Source organism: Paramisgurnus dabryanus, chromosome 9 (genome assembly GCF_030506205.2).
Source record: "Paramisgurnus dabryanus chromosome 9, PD_genome_1.1, whole genome shotgun sequence".
In the NCBI taxonomy this organism is placed as follows: domain Eukaryota; kingdom Metazoa; phylum Chordata; class Actinopteri; order Cypriniformes; family Cobitidae; genus Paramisgurnus; species Paramisgurnus dabryanus.
The window spans coordinates 26073990-26089570 of record NC_133345.1 but is presented as its reverse complement, the minus strand read 5'-3'; the positions used below and the strand labels follow the sequence as shown (position 1 = coordinate 26089570).

At 37.8% G+C, this 15581-nt stretch overlaps 1 protein-coding gene across 5 annotated transcripts in view; it reads right to left on the bottom strand.

Annotated features, from left to right (window-relative positions):
- Positions 1-388: 388 nt before the first annotated feature.
- Positions 389-15581, bottom strand: part of zc3h18 (zinc finger CCCH-type containing 18) — a 36347-nt gene continuing 21154 nt past the window's right edge. For 3 of the 5 annotated variants that reach the window (XM_065278902.2, XM_065278901.2, XM_065278903.2), the window contains exons 10-19: positions 13044-13229; positions 12384-12506; positions 9435-9533; positions 9004-9231; positions 3578-3694; positions 2513-2709; positions 2186-2385; positions 2006-2105; positions 1770-1866; positions 389-1387 (exon numbers count right to left, since the gene is read on the bottom strand). In XM_065278902.2, coding sequence (XP_065134974.2) covers positions 1162-1387; positions 1770-1866; positions 2006-2105; positions 2186-2385; positions 2513-2709; positions 3578-3694; positions 9004-9231; positions 9435-9533; positions 12384-12506; positions 13044-13229 — 1573 coding nt within the window. In that variant the 3' untranslated portion in view covers positions 389-1161. The remainder of the gene's footprint in view (positions 1388-1769; positions 1867-2005; positions 2106-2185; positions 2386-2512; positions 2710-3577; positions 3695-9003; positions 9232-9434; positions 9534-12383; positions 12507-13043; positions 13230-15581) is intronic. The other 2 variants (XM_065278904.2, XM_073815763.1) reach the window with 1 other exon arrangement.

Here is a 15581-nt window from a genome sequence, read left to right as displayed (position 1 = left end):
TTTTGTGCACGCATTGGATTGTTTAATCATGTAAAATTGCTATTGGAAGAATGTGGCTGTATTCTAGTTGAAATATTTTTGTGACGTATACACGTGTAATTAAAACAACATGAATAATGATTCAAGTCGGTCAATGAGGTCATGTCAATGAACAGCTGTACAGTATGTGATCATTCTTGGCTGTAGATGGAGGAGATTGCAACACCGAACAGGTTTATTTCCAGGACTTGAATGTCAACACACCAACTCACTGTGACGTACAGTATACACTGCAGAAAGATCATTACGGTACCACATGTGTATATATGTGCACTGATATCAAGCACGGAGAAAGTTCTGCTTCATATGCCATCTTTACATTGACTGATAGAGAATACGAATCAAAAGATTTATTCTCTTTATCAAAATAGTTTATTTAGAAGCTTTTTCTGTCACAAAAGCAAGACGGATTCATTCCTTATCGCCTGTAGTCTCTCACACTTTCAACTAAAAATGAGGGAGAAATAAAATGCAAAAGCTACAGGGAAAACTGCAAAACTTTTAAAAAAGCAATACTTCACATCACTGTCATTGGTTCTCTAGAATCATACACTTTAAGCAACAAGTGTTTGTATGTGGTGAGAAAAAGAACAGGATATGTAAAACGCAGGGATGTGATGAACAAACTCATTGGTTGAGGCAGACTTGCTAATTATAGGGTTCTGAAAAAGCAGATTTGTTGATCGGGAGCAAAACATGAAATGTACACAGGCAAAATTCATCACGTCTGAGCCCTGTCTGCCAACCAAAACTTTAAAACAGAAGTTGAAAAAACATAGGAAAAAAAGAGAGAATGGTTTTATGGGAGGATGAAGAGAGCAAAAAAATGCATTAAATGTACACAGTTTTTAATTTGAAACCTACAGTAATCTGGGTCTTTCGCAAAACTGAATGAACAAGTTAAGCTGAACAGTGCCACTTTTTCTTAACTTTATCACATTAATATAAAATCTAGACGACCTCTCTCTGAGGGCAATACGAGCAGAAACGTGTCGGAGGCCTTTTTCTTCCCCAGGACATTCATTTTAAAGAATGAACGGTGACCATTTCCACATTTCTAGCAAACGCTGGGCATCCAGAAACATATGTCCCAGAAGCTGTATGAGGCCAGGCTGACGTGGTTTATTTCCCGGGGATTTTTGCCCTTTTGCGGGCTATGGCATCCTCGACAGCCTTTAACTGTTTTAGCAGCTCCTCACGCCGTGAAAGGGTGCTGCTCGGCTTGCCCGAGCCGGAACTAGAAGCCGACCCGGCACCGGATCCGGGTACAGGTGCAGGAGGTTTACCTGCAGACATGGCTGCAGGACCTTTCCCAGCAGACTTCGGCGGTGGAGACAGAGGCCGCTTCCTGGTTTGGAAAGAAATAATTACACGATGTGAATCATATGAAATATATTCTAAACTTCCATTTAAGTCACACAAGGTTTATAAAACAAACTCATTGGTTATAAAACACCGGCTGTGCAAAATCCAATGCGTGTACGTAAACATGGAACTAATGTTTTAATGTATATATGCATTTTTGCATCTATAAAATCAGAGCATATCATTGGGCTTTAACCCTTTATGCAAACCAAGACTACAATAGCAAATCTGGACAATGTTTAAAACATAAAATTTGAATATACACGAATTTGATGTTATATAGTTGGCTAATGGAAATACCCATGCATTCCAAGGTAGTTTTAAGGTAAGTTCTAGCGAGTCGAATAGAAAGTGTCAGTGCGTACCTTTCTCCTTGTGGTGGCATTGGTCGAGGACCTTGACCTTTGGGTCGATCCATTCTAGGAGACAATGGGGGTCGCCCGGGCATCCTCCGATCTCGCCCTACAGAAAGAGATCAAACAGAATTTTTTACATTATTGAGGAACGATCTTAACCACAAACATATGTGCAAATATTTTTCAGGTATCAGGATTCTGAATGGGTATTTCTGATGGGACAGTTAATGTGCCACGTTGTTTACCTCTATCAGGTGACAGCGCTATCCTCTTACTGAGAGGGGAAGGGGGTCGATCTTTATCAGCAGGGAAGTACCTCTTTCTATTGCCCCTGTCAGTTTGCTGCTGGTCAAACAGGAATAAAGAAATCAATGACCCAAAATACCCTTCTGCACACCTGTGTGACTCACAGTCTCTTAATTTACCTTGTTGAGCAACGTGAGTTTGATGTCCTTATGAGATCCGTATCCTCCTGGAGGACCCATGGGTGGCGGCGGGTGCATTGGGTGTCCCCTGTTTCCAGACCCAGATCTAGGCATTCCCGAGCTGGTTTTGGGCGGAAGACCGGATGGGTCCACTCGCTTCCTCTCATCTTTAAAAGGTTCATCTTTCTTTGGGGGTTTTCCTTTTAGGGAGAACACATAAAACATGATATTAAAATCAAAGCAATGACGAATTAACAACAACACTCAACCAACGACAAAAAACAACAGTAACGAGTGCTGCACTTATGATGGCTAAATGTACAGTACCTCTGTCTTTGTTGGGGCCTCTGTCTCGAGGAGGGCCCTTGTCCTTCCGGGCGTGGCCTGGAGTGGGTGATCGGGAGCTTGCGGAGGACACGGGGCTAGCCAGGTCAGCATACATGTCATCAGAATCAGCACTCCTGACGGAGCTGCTACTAGAGGAGGCAGAGGAGACCGACGACACGCTGCTAACTGACAAAGACCTGTGAAACAAAACAGACAATGCATTTTCCCATTCTGATAGATTCACGGATACATTGACACTTTATCTTCGATATAACAAATAGTGTCACATCTAATTACAAGATTAGGAGAATCAAAACTTGATTTCAATTTAATTTAATTTCAATCTTTTACATGGGCTTACTTGATCAATAATAAGGGACACTGCACTTTTTTGAAAATATGCTCATTTTCCAGCTCCACTAGAGTTAAAATTTTTATTTTTACCATTTTGAAATCCATTCAGCTGATCTCTGGGTCTGGCGGTACCACTTTTAGCATAGCTTAGCATAATCAATTGAATCTGATTAGACCATTAGCATTGCGCTAAAAATAACCAAAGAGTTTCGATATTTCTCCTATTTAAAACTCAACTCTTCTGTAGTTACATCATGTACTAAGAGCTACAGAAAATTAAAAGTTGCGATTTTTGGTTACTTTCAATAGCAGGGGACTATTTTCAGGCACTGCGTAATATCGTTGCGCCTCCTCCAGCCATGTTAAAGCAGCAAAGTCCTTGATTATTACACAACTATTACACTATGTAACTACAAAAGCGTCCAGTTTTAAATAGGAAAATATCGAAACACTTTAGTTATTTTTAGCGCGATGCTAATCAGATTCAATGGATTATGCTAAGCTATGCTAAAAGTGGTACCACCAGACCTGAAGATTGGCTGAATGGATTCCAAAACTGTAAAAATCAAATGTTTAACTGTAGGGGAGCTGGTAAATGCACATTTTCAAAAAAGTGGCGTGTCCCTTTAAAGATATATACAGCTTATTTACTGAAGCTGGGATAGATTTAATCGACAAGTTTGGACTTCAACGTCTCCGTGCTTTCCCTACCTTGACTTGTGGGATCCAGAACGAGACCGTGAGGCAGAGGAGGAATGAGACCTCGAGCGAGAGCTGGAGCCGGAAAAACTGCTCACGCTACCACTGATGCTGCCACTTACAGTCCGCCTGCAAGAGAGAGACAGAGACATACAGTTAGTCACTTGGTCATTTAACATTGAGATGAGATACTCTTTATTTAAGAACCTAGGTTTGGGTGCAGAAGGGTGGAAATGGTTTACAAAACTTGAGAGATTATCACTTAAATGAGGATCACTGCATCATATTGAAAACACCGAATCATTTAAATCTGTGCATTTTTATTGTATAAGCGATTTACAGTGCATTCAATCTATGCAATTCTTTTTATAATGACCTTTCCATTGCTTATGCAAAGCTTTACCAACTGAACAACAGGAACTGACTTTTTGAAATCGAGAAATCCTGGGCACTCATTCATGTATTTAATGAATTAATTCTTGGACACAAACAGAGCAGACAGATATCAAAATAATACATTTTAAGGCAGACGTATTGCTAGAGTTATGCCAGTGCAGTATTTTTCTTGTGAACCCTGAATGTACTTTCCATTCCATTCAGGCATTTTCAGAGCTCAACAGACAACATAACACAGAGTTCAACACTGAGCGTGTCAATGTTTCTAATGCCCTTTGAAAAAACTGCTAATGGAAAATGTGTCAAAACCATAGAGTAATAGGAAGAACATCCAAAGTTCTGCACACGACGTGTTTCTGTCACGTGTCTGTCTGTGTTCCTCTTTGACACAATACCAATTACAACTATGGACAGTGTGACAAACTTTTATGGAAGCCAATTCTGATGAAATAAAATGCATAGAAAGCATGCTAGTACTTGGAAAATGGTATTCAATATACTTCCTTAAAATGAAACAAGACACCATTGTTAGCCACCATTTTAGCATACGTAATAACCAATTAATTTACTTCCCTCATACATGTGCTAACAATTCATAAGTGTCCAACCACATTCCCCCTGTACAGTATATAGACAATAAAAAAATTTACCTTTCACTTTCACTAATAACATCAAAATTGCCTAGTAACATTTACCCAAAATATTAAAGGTCACGTTCTTCCTGATCCCATTTTTTAAACTTTAGTAAGTGTGTAATGTTGCTATAATAGCAAAAATATTACCTGTAAATTGATAAAGCTCAAAGTTCACTGCCAGGTGATATATATTCTTTAACAGAATTCCTCTTTCAAACCTACAGCGAACGGCCGGTTTGGACTACAGCCCTCTATTTCCTGCTTTAATGACGTCAGTAAAACAGTTTTTTGACTTAACTCCGCCCACAAGAATACGTCAGTCGCCAGCTTTGGCTCAAACGGCTCTGCTAAGCTAAGCTGCTATTGAACCACAACACACTAAACAAGCTACACAATCAGATCTTGTTACGTATTTCTGAAGGAGGGACGTCATAGAACAAGGAAGACATCAGCCCGTTTTTAGGACAGTGAAAACAGCGCTATACATGTTATATTGCCCACTATAAACACAATTAAAGCTTTAAAAACACAGAAAGAACGGGACCTTTAAGTTTCACTGGTGCATTCATTGTGCATGGAGTCTATTGAGAGTGTATGATTGAAAGTCATACTCAGAATGCGTCTATCCATCACCCTCGCAGTCAATTCTGTATATTTGACTTTTGAAGATTTATGGATTTAACCCTCTGGGGTCTTGGCTGATTTTGCATCCTTAAGCAGTTTTGACCTGCAGTGACATATGTGCTTTTTCAGTTGCTTTAAAACATAATAAAATGGCAAAATTCTCATAACACTGTGTTCAGCACAAACTGAGCTACAGCAACATGTATGTACATGTTTGTATTTTTATGCAAGGTTTTTGAGAAAAAAAAGTAAGTCACTGATATAAGCTGTACAAAACCCATACTAAACATGCTTTCACAAGACTTTTAAAAACAGTGTCTAGTAGTCTAGAGTTTTTTCTTTAAAATGATGTGAAAAATCATTCTGCCTACTCATTCACATAAAACAATATATTGATTTAGAATTTCTAATACAGAAATGCTGAGAAAAGCCATATACTAGGAGTCCTGAAAGCGCCTGAATAATCTGTGAATGACAACCGAGAAAACAAAGACTTGCATAATGAGCCTTTCAGTCAGGAAACTGAGAGGAAACTACTTTTTCTGTAGTAAAACCATGGTTTCTATAAGGTTTACTTGTGAATTTATAACAAAAAAATTCATGTTCATGTAAATTTGATTAAGTTGTTATTGAATACTGGTAAAAGTACTGTTTGACCATTGTAAAAATTATCACAGTTCAAGATTTCCTGCAGCACATTTTAGTTCGGACGGGCCGCCTAAGCTTGGAAACCCTACCGCCTTAACTAGGTCATCCAAAAATAATAATAATAATAATTTACTGCACAAAAGGCCGTCAAGTGCATCTTGGAGAATAGTGCGTCTGCGCACACCACAAGCGTGCACGTACGCCACACGCCCGAAATGAGATAAGGATGTGGTCTGTCATGTCTGGAGGACAGCCAGTTGATAAAACACGTGTCCGTGAGAACTGTAAGTGGACTTATGTTTTGGGTTTATTTAAGCCTGTTATTGTATAAGTCTATAGTTCTTGCAAATTTAAAGTAAGTTGGTGATTTTGTTGTTTGAGCAACCTGCTAGCTGGTTTCACGTGCTTGTTGATTAGATATAATTGTTGAGCGCTCTTGCACACGTTATTTACATGCTACAGTAGTTACAATCCTTTAAGATAATGTTATTAATCTGCTTTAGTTTGTGTTTATTAACCCTTTAGTTTCACTTCATCACACAGCAATTCCCATTAGAGTTAAAAAAATAATAATTCATTAATAATCTAGTATGTATTCATTTTCTGTCATAGTTTTTTTCAAAATTAAGTTTAATTTGAGTGTTTTAAATAAAAATATTTTAATTTTCATCATGATGCATATGCCCTCTCCCTTTGATTGCCACGCCCTCGGCCCGCCCGCCCACTCACCCAACCCTAGCACCTTAACTAACACATTTTCTGCGGGAAACCATGCGGTTAAGAGTTTGGTTGGCCAGTTCATTATCTAAGATAAATAAGTAACCGTGTTACAGATTTTTCTGCAGTAAAAAACACAAAAGAAAAACTCTTGTGTGTTTTTGTAATCATTATAGTACAAATACAACAAGGGAGTAGCGTGGTTAACTTATCAATACTTTGTGTTTGTTTACAGATGAAATTACTCAGTCACACGTTGTTTGTGAAAGAAGCACAAAGCAATGGCTGGCTAGGCGTGTGATTGTACGTATAATGAACTTGCTGTGCAGAGATCGACGCGAGTAAACAAGGTTTTAGATGTCCTGTTTAAAATCGTGTCATTTACAGTATAAGATCCCACACATTGCATCAACTATGATGCGTCTTGCGTTTGGCCGTCGCGTCACACTGTCTGAAGGAAGCACAAATAAAATCACTTGTGTCTGAAGTGAAGTGACAGGTGTGAGTAAATAAGGATTTAGATGTCCTGTTTGCTGCACTCGGATAAAACAACTCCGAAGAGCAATGAATGGAGAGACTGGATCAGGGATTGAGTGACCATTGACTGCAGGGGGTGAGTGAGACTTAGGACTGGGCGATATGGCCCCAAAAATTATCGAGAAAATGTTTTCCATATCAGTCGATATCGATAATTATCATGATAAATAACAAATCTTTATTCCTGTCAAATTTAAAGGCAGATTTTTGCTCCTGAATGAACATTTTAAAAACAAGACAGTTAATAATGGTTTTAAACTACTTTTTATTCAGAACATGACAAATACAAATACTAAAATATTGCTTTAATGTTCAGGCATCTGTATTAAATGTAAATATATTTGTTATGAAATTAACACATTACTGACACAAAAAAGCAGCAGGCTATTGTCACTTTAAGACCCAAGACAGACTGCTTTAAGTTTCAACTTGCCTGCCTCATCTTACTCCACTCCTGAACTGCACAGTGTGATTGTAAACCAAGAGCGCGTGCCGCATCCGGAAGTGCTTGCGCAACATTACGCACAGTGTGTAAACATTATCGATGACTTATCGAGCTGTCGTTATCGTTTTATTGGAAAAGTTTATATCGGTAAAATTATCGTTATCGAATTATCGCCCAGCACTAGGGTGAGTTATGCATATGGATCGTCTGAGCTCTTTAACTTACCAATGGTGCGGCGATCTCAGCTCATTTTTAGATAATAAGTAACAGGAGCAAGACAGTACCTCTCCTCCTCCTCATACCGTTTACACTGAATGAGAATATTTGTTTTTGATTTTACTTACGTCATCATTTAAAAGTAGACATTTGAAGCATTATGTAGACATTTATCTTTTGATTGTCTGACAAACAAAACTCTCTCTGGTCGACCCCAGAGAGTTAAACAAACTCATAAGTACAAAATATAGCGAAGTATTCTGGAAACCACTGGCCTACATGTGATGCATTCCTAACAGACAGGATTCTTCAAATTACATGGCTTGTTGAGAAGAGGTGTGCTTTTGCTTTCAAGTAATTGGATGATAACGGCAACAAATGTTCCTCTAAATCAAATGGCCGTGTGCCAGCATTACACTGGCAGTGAAATCATGTTGTAAAGTCAACAAAAGCTTCTTTCTATCAGACCATCTGAAAACCAGCGGGGCAGAAGAGTTTCCTTAACACCCACATGGGTATTCCACATGCCCAGTGATACCTCGCTCCTACACACACACATCAAACACATTGCTTTCCTGTACTGAAATCACCTCCTAATACACACACACACACACACACACACACACACACACACACACACACACACACAGATAGCACAGTTACACTATGCTCAGCTCCAGACTTTGGTAAACAGGTTCAATATGCAAAACCACCTAAAAGACAAAATGTCAAAAAACACCCAAATGTAAAACATGAGTCGCTTGAAAAATATTCACGGGAATGAAATCCCACCATTTTAAATTCCTATAGGGTCACGTCTGTTCCTGTAGTGCAACTGGTAAAGCAATCCCAGGGAACACAAACTGATGCCCATCTTACACTTACTTTTGCATTTGGCAGATGCTTTTATCCATAGTGGCACTGCTAACATCAATGCTCTACAACTGAGCTGAGTGTCTCTGGTTAAAAATGTCTGCCAAATAGGTAAATGCAAAGATTACCCAATAATCGAAACCGGCATCATTCACTCACAGCGAACCAACAAAGCAAAATGCAGAAGCTGTTCTTTTGGATAAATATGTAAGCAGATAGGGACCACGGTCAGTAGTCACCTTTAACTTTTACTGTAAGGGAGCTGCAGATAATTTTTTTGGGGGGGTGAACTATCCCTTTAATGGCTTACGAATCAACCAGAGAAAGAGTGGCTTAATGAGCCGTACCTGCGAGGGTTTTGCTGTGGCCGTTCTTTTTTACGTCCTTCTCTTATGTTAGGGGGTTCCTTTGGCTCTCTGGGTTCAGGGGGCCTGCCACCCGGACGAGAGTTGGGGGGTTTGGGCCCTTCGGTGATGGGCTTTCCAGGCTGTCCAGGTAATGAAGGGCTGGGCATCATTTTGGGGGGTGCCTTTTCCCTGCGAGGAGGGGGCAAGGCACCAGGCTTCAACGGGGAGCTTGAGAATAAAAATATTTTGTTTTATGTTCATGCGGTGAATAATGTCATCTGACAGTGTACATAAATGAGCTGTTATCCTAAAACTACAAGTAATGCAATAATGGTACTTTTGACATCCAAATATAAATCCCAATACAAATTATTTTCATCTAGTTTAAAGAAATTACACAAATACTTTCAAAACACATCTGTTAGTCTTACCCTTTTATTGCAGCAGGAGGCTGCGGCTCTGCTTTGTTCTTTATAGTGTTTCTTTGTGCTGACAGGGATGGGGATGGAGAGGAAGAGAAAGATCTGGATCTAGAGAAATTGAAAGATGTCATTAACACCACTGCCAGCCTGTTATGATAATATTTATGTTTCTAGCCAAAACCTGACAATGGAATATGAAAGATCCTGGACTACAGTACATCAAAACAAAAGGATAAAATCAGCTGTTAACTAGATGATACATTAAGAACAAGGGATAGGCATTTTTCAGTAATATTATATTCAAATATTTAAGCTCACAAAAAAACTAATATTGAATTATTTGCTTATTTTTAAATGACATAAAACATTCACAAAAAAGTCAATAAAGTATGTATAAATGCTTCACAATTTTGAATATTTTATGCATCACAATTTTGAAACAAGCTTATAATTAGGAAATATCCTAAATGCAAACTATATTCTTCATATTAGCTTTTTATTTATTTTTCATTTAATTAAATTTACTCAGAAATACAGAAAACCAGTGTTTAAACCCATGCAGAGCGGAAAAAAAAAAGATACATAACAGAACATAGTCGGCATCTTATTTATGAAGGATTTACATGTTTTGTTGAGAAAAACAAAATCACATTTAACTGCTCGAGTGAAAGTCTGTTCATTATTCTGTTAAAAATAATGCTGACTGCTAGGGATGCACGAAATGAAAATTCTTGCCCGAAACCGAAAAAGAGGAAACCAAGGCCGAAAACCGAAAGAAATTATTATGCCAATTATTAGTAACATAGCATTTATGAATATCACTGTGTACTAACTTTACTAGGGGTGTGATGGATCACAAAATTCACAGATCGGTTCAGCTTAAAAAGTTAAGAACTACTACAGTCCAAAACTCATCAGAAAGGTTAAGAATGTATGGCAACCTTTCTTGGATTATTATGAAAATGCATTTGAGGTCAATTCTTTAGATTTAAAAAAAATTAGGTTCTCATCTCCTTTCTCCTCTTTTCTCTCTCTTTCTTTCCCTTTCTTGGTTGTGTTCTATGTGCATTCTCAATATTTGTACGAACCTTGGATGCAAATTTGTGACTAAATGGGATATGTGAGATAATGTATACAAACTATGAGGTTTGTGGATGGGGGATACCTTGTTTGAGAATGTATGTTAGTTTGTTTGTGTTATGTACATTTAAAACAATAAAAACACTTTGAAATAAATAAAACTCAATGTTCGGATCACATTACAGTTTTTGAGGCACGGATCAGATCATTTTTTGGATTAGCAAAAAAGGGGTGGGAAAAATCTAACAACAAATAAAGAAATTACAAACATAAGGTCTTAAATTAGCATTAGTTACAGAAATCATTAATTTATTGTATAAATTAAACATAATTATTATTATTATTTTTAGAGCTACAGAAGTGATTTTCTCTTTTTCTTGGGTTGTTTGATTAACATTAATGAGACAGACTTAAGTAGGTTAATTGAGGTTACTGTCTCTAAGACCAAATAAGCACAGACTGGTTTCTGACTCTAATCTATACAAAAACTTAAGACATAAACTAATGTTTTATTAGATAAAGAATACTGTGGAGATAATTTTGTTTGTATGTGCCCTGTCAAGAACAAAAAGATTTTATGTTTGTTTGCTTTTTGAAATGCGTCTCTCCGTGTATGCACTACTGAGTCCATTTAAACGTGCACGCACAGTTTTTGCTTTATTCGACAAATGTATGTTTATCGACTACAGTATGAGACACATTAGCGTAACTCTCTCTAAAGTTTACACCTAAAGAGTTCTTATCTTTGAAGGGCATAGTGATGATCACGTCTCACTTTACCACCTTTTTGTGGTTAAAATACGTTCACAACCCAGACATGTTGCTTCAGACAAGCACATGCAATTTGCAGTTTCTGTTTGCGTCATCACAACATTTAAGCCGTATTGTTTCAGTGATAAAAGTCTTGGTGGCCGAATATTCGGCGCATCCCTACTGACTGTGTTTTTCCATTTGACAGATGTTACAAAAATATCTGGATTTAATATTATTTTACAAATAACGTAAGACAACCTGATACCCTACTGCTGACTGTACAAAGTTAAGAGCTTAATTTAACAACAACACCTAACAAATTTCTCATGATACAGTAATACGGGGCACATCATAACACACATGCTGGGAAAATCAGACATTGGTGTTAAAACTCTAAATACTTACATTTGTCTGTAATTTAAATGTCCAAAACAGTTAGAAATTCATACGAATTAATTTGCATATATTTTTAATTCAAGTCTGTAAAAACAGTACAAATGACGTGTAAAAACATTAAAGGGCCCCTAATGTAGGTTTTTTCAGCAATATAAAAATAGCCTCTTGTATCCCCAGAATGTGTCAGAAAGTTTCAGCTCAAAATACACCAGAGATCTGCTGTTTTTGTGTGTTTCTTTAAATGCAAAGAAAGTTTCTGTTCGCCTCCCCGTATGCAAAGTAGGGAGCAAAGCGCGTATAACGTGCTTTGGACTAAATCAAAACATGTGTCTCTAGCAGAAGGTTGAACCATGCGCTCATACAGAAGTCTGTGAGCGGCATGGGTGGGACATATAAATGTGATAGGGGATCCCCAACAGCGTGTTTTGTGTGACTGTTGTGGTTTAAAGGAGATAAGAAAGAAAAATAGATGGATTCGTATAATTACAGGATGTTTCTGCACACACACTGGTGACTCATTTTCTGATACAACAACATTTAAAAGTGCTTTTTTTTAGGTTAGGGGGACTTTAATTTAGCATTCCCAAAATGGCATAAAAAAATCAGTATTTATTTTCAAATAATTATTGCAAATCAGATATTTGAATATTCAACTAGTTGTGCACACCCCTGCTAAAAAACATTATAAAAGAATATCTTTCATATTATGTTGCGATTGTGATAACTTGCCTTGAGCGGCTTCCACTGAAAGAGCTGTGTTGAGAAGAGTGGCTTGAGTAAGAACTCATAGAAGATCGCGAGCGAGATCGGGAGGAGCCAGAGCCCGTGAATGATGAAGAGCGAGATGAAGACCTGGAATTCAGAAAAATGGTTCATTACCATTACATTCATTAATTCTGTGGTTTAACCTGTAGTGGCAAAAAGTCTTAGCTTAATTTTTCATAAGAAAAACTCAAATGTTCCATGTGCCAAACAAAAATTACTTTATTCCCTTGAGCAAGACAATCAGAAAATACAACAGCATGTATTCAAAGTAATCCCCAACCTCTCTGACCCTCTCACACTGACTCAATTTTTATACAGTAACATCAAACACTTCTTATCTAAGATGACGTAGACTCAGATCATTATTTTCTCTTGGCTTCGGCCTGCCACGTTAGTTATTAATCGTGGCGAAAGCACAGCTGGACTCTTTTTTTTAATTGATTTACTAGAAAACGAATGTTAACTGAATGCTTCTATGACATTAAACATATTCAATACTTTATTAGATAATGATCCAGTGTAACATTAATACCAGTGTATGATCAAAAATAAAACCACTAACAGATTTCAAACTCATGGAGATCTATTTTGGTTCTACTACCAGATATGCCGGTGAATCAATACCTTGAAGAATGAGAAAGGGAAACGGAAGATCCAGAAGGCCTGTGTCGTCTCCGGCCGCGTGGAGGAGAGCCCATGAGACCGGGTCTTCTCCTAGGGGATTTTGACCTGCGCCAAGGGTCCTTCCATTCATCTGGCCTTTTAGGCATGGGCATCATCTCTTTCTTGGGTGGTGGCTCCATTGGGCCTCTGGGAAGGGAAGAGAAAAAAAGGATTTTTGTAAGACACACATTTATTTGGACATATTTCAAAACAAACAAACAAACAAAAAAACCTTCAGAAAGGCATTCTTCATGGTGTATTATTACAATAATATTCATTTCCTTTTAAGCTTTCTTTCTAATAAAACAAACCTCTTTAGGAAAACAAATGCTTATATTAGCAGGCTGAATTACCACATTCTTTGCCAAAGACAACAGTTAACTCATTGATGCACATTTTTTTAACCAGATTTGTTGTGTTAAAGATCAATGTCTTTTTGAAACAAGGATATATTTTTTGTTTCCTACAAAAAACCCCAAAGAAAATATGCATGAAACTGTTAAGTCACCTTTTTTTGTGGTTCAAGTGGGTATTCAAGTTTCAATCTATGATAAATGAACAATTATGTTTACAAGCTATTAACAACCAGTGTGGTCATGAAATTGTAGTGTATAAAACTGGTTAAAATTACATCTCCCTCCAAGAGTCACTGGAACAGATTCAAATACTCTACGGGAAGTTTGAGTTTCCGACATGCTTCTCATTTAAGTGATGTCAAATATCTCTGGGTCTTACGCAATCCTTTGTAACCAAAAGCAAACCTACACTAAATGGAGGCTCAAGGCAAAATTAGAAAATAATCTAAAAGATTATTCTGTTAATATATCTTCATGTTACCTGGAGATTTAATTATACAAAGTTGTCAAAACATCTAACAGAACGTGTTTCTTGGTGCATAACATTTTACTACTACACATTTTATACTAAATAGACGGTTTCAATGACAACAACATAACAACAGCTATTCTTCTAGAGTAAAAAGCATACCAGAATTGCTAAAGTATACCAACCATTACATTGAGCTTACATTACTGTGTAAAATGAATCTATACAATGTTAACTAGAGATCTTTGCCCGCCTTTACAGCTTGTGCGTGTACTATGGCATTTGGTCAGTAGAAAGTCCTTATCAATGCTTACAGCGACTGCTGTCACTATGAACTTCATACCTAAAGACCTTCAGACGTTTGCACTAATCTAAATTAGTTTATTAATATATTATTAAGATTTTTTTACAAATTGGAGAGACGAATTTAAACTACCACTTTCTTGCCCTCCAAACCCCCTGGTGGGTCACGTGGCTGAAAACTATCATCCCACATTCATAACTGCTAACGCTACTCAACCTAGAAGTATAGCCCCGTTTTTATGGTGCGCGTGATGCAAATTCCGTCATCAGAATAGTACACGCATCACCGGATTTTTGTAACCGCGAGTACTTTGTACGCATATGTTACTCATGCGCGTACAAGAGAATGCAGTATGTGGGCCAAGGGATGCATTGCACTTTGTCGCAATGTGCATGTGTCAAACGTCTGTGTACAGGTAAAGGGGATCGCACACCGGCCGCACAGCTCAGCGTCGCGTCTAGGACAACTCGGAGGTATTGTAAACCGGAAGTGCACATTAAATAGCGCGAGCTTCGTCAGATAGAGTCTACTTCAAAATGCAAAATATACGTTAGCAGCCAATGTTAATCGTTAGCTGTACGGCGCAGACAGGCGCCACCTGGTGGCGCCGGTGTGCATATACTCATACAAAACAATGTGTTAGATTTTTTTAGAACGGCGTGGCGCTGCACGGCGCGGCCGGTGTGCGATCCCCTTAAGAGTCAAATAATCGATGCTTTGCAAGGTTGCGTGTTCGACCAAGCATGTATGTTCAAGTACTACTAAAAAACCCAAAATTTTGAAGTAGCCAGTAATTTTTTATAATAAGTAAATAATCATGCAAATAATGAGGTAAAACTAAACTGAAATTGCCTGCAAAATGTTTTGTCTTTATTACTGTTTATTCAATTGTCATAATCCCCATTGTTTGCAGCTAAAGTGTATCCTCCTCTTGTTCATTCTGGCTATCAGACGGGTTTGTCTTCTTCATGATTAACAAAAATGTTTCTACACCACACACATTCTTCACTATACTACAGGCCGCGTGACTCAAGTTTAAAAGGGTGCATAACTAGAGAGAGGGCCTTGTAAAAGGGCGTTACTGAGAAGTTGCAACATGTCATGTTCAAGGTCAAATTGCATCAACTTTAATGGAGGAATACGGAGGAAGCCATTTTCACACAAACATTACAGAAAATGCATCCCGGATTTGTCCAGGATCATTAGATTTTTGGTTCATTCACATAGCCAACGATTTTCCAGAATCTGTGCGTGCATTCACACACATACCTTAAACTCGAAAAAATATATATATTTGACTGAAGTATGTTATTATTTCTCCTGAAGAGCCCTAGATTTTAAGTGAGTCTATGAATCATAGTTTTTTTATA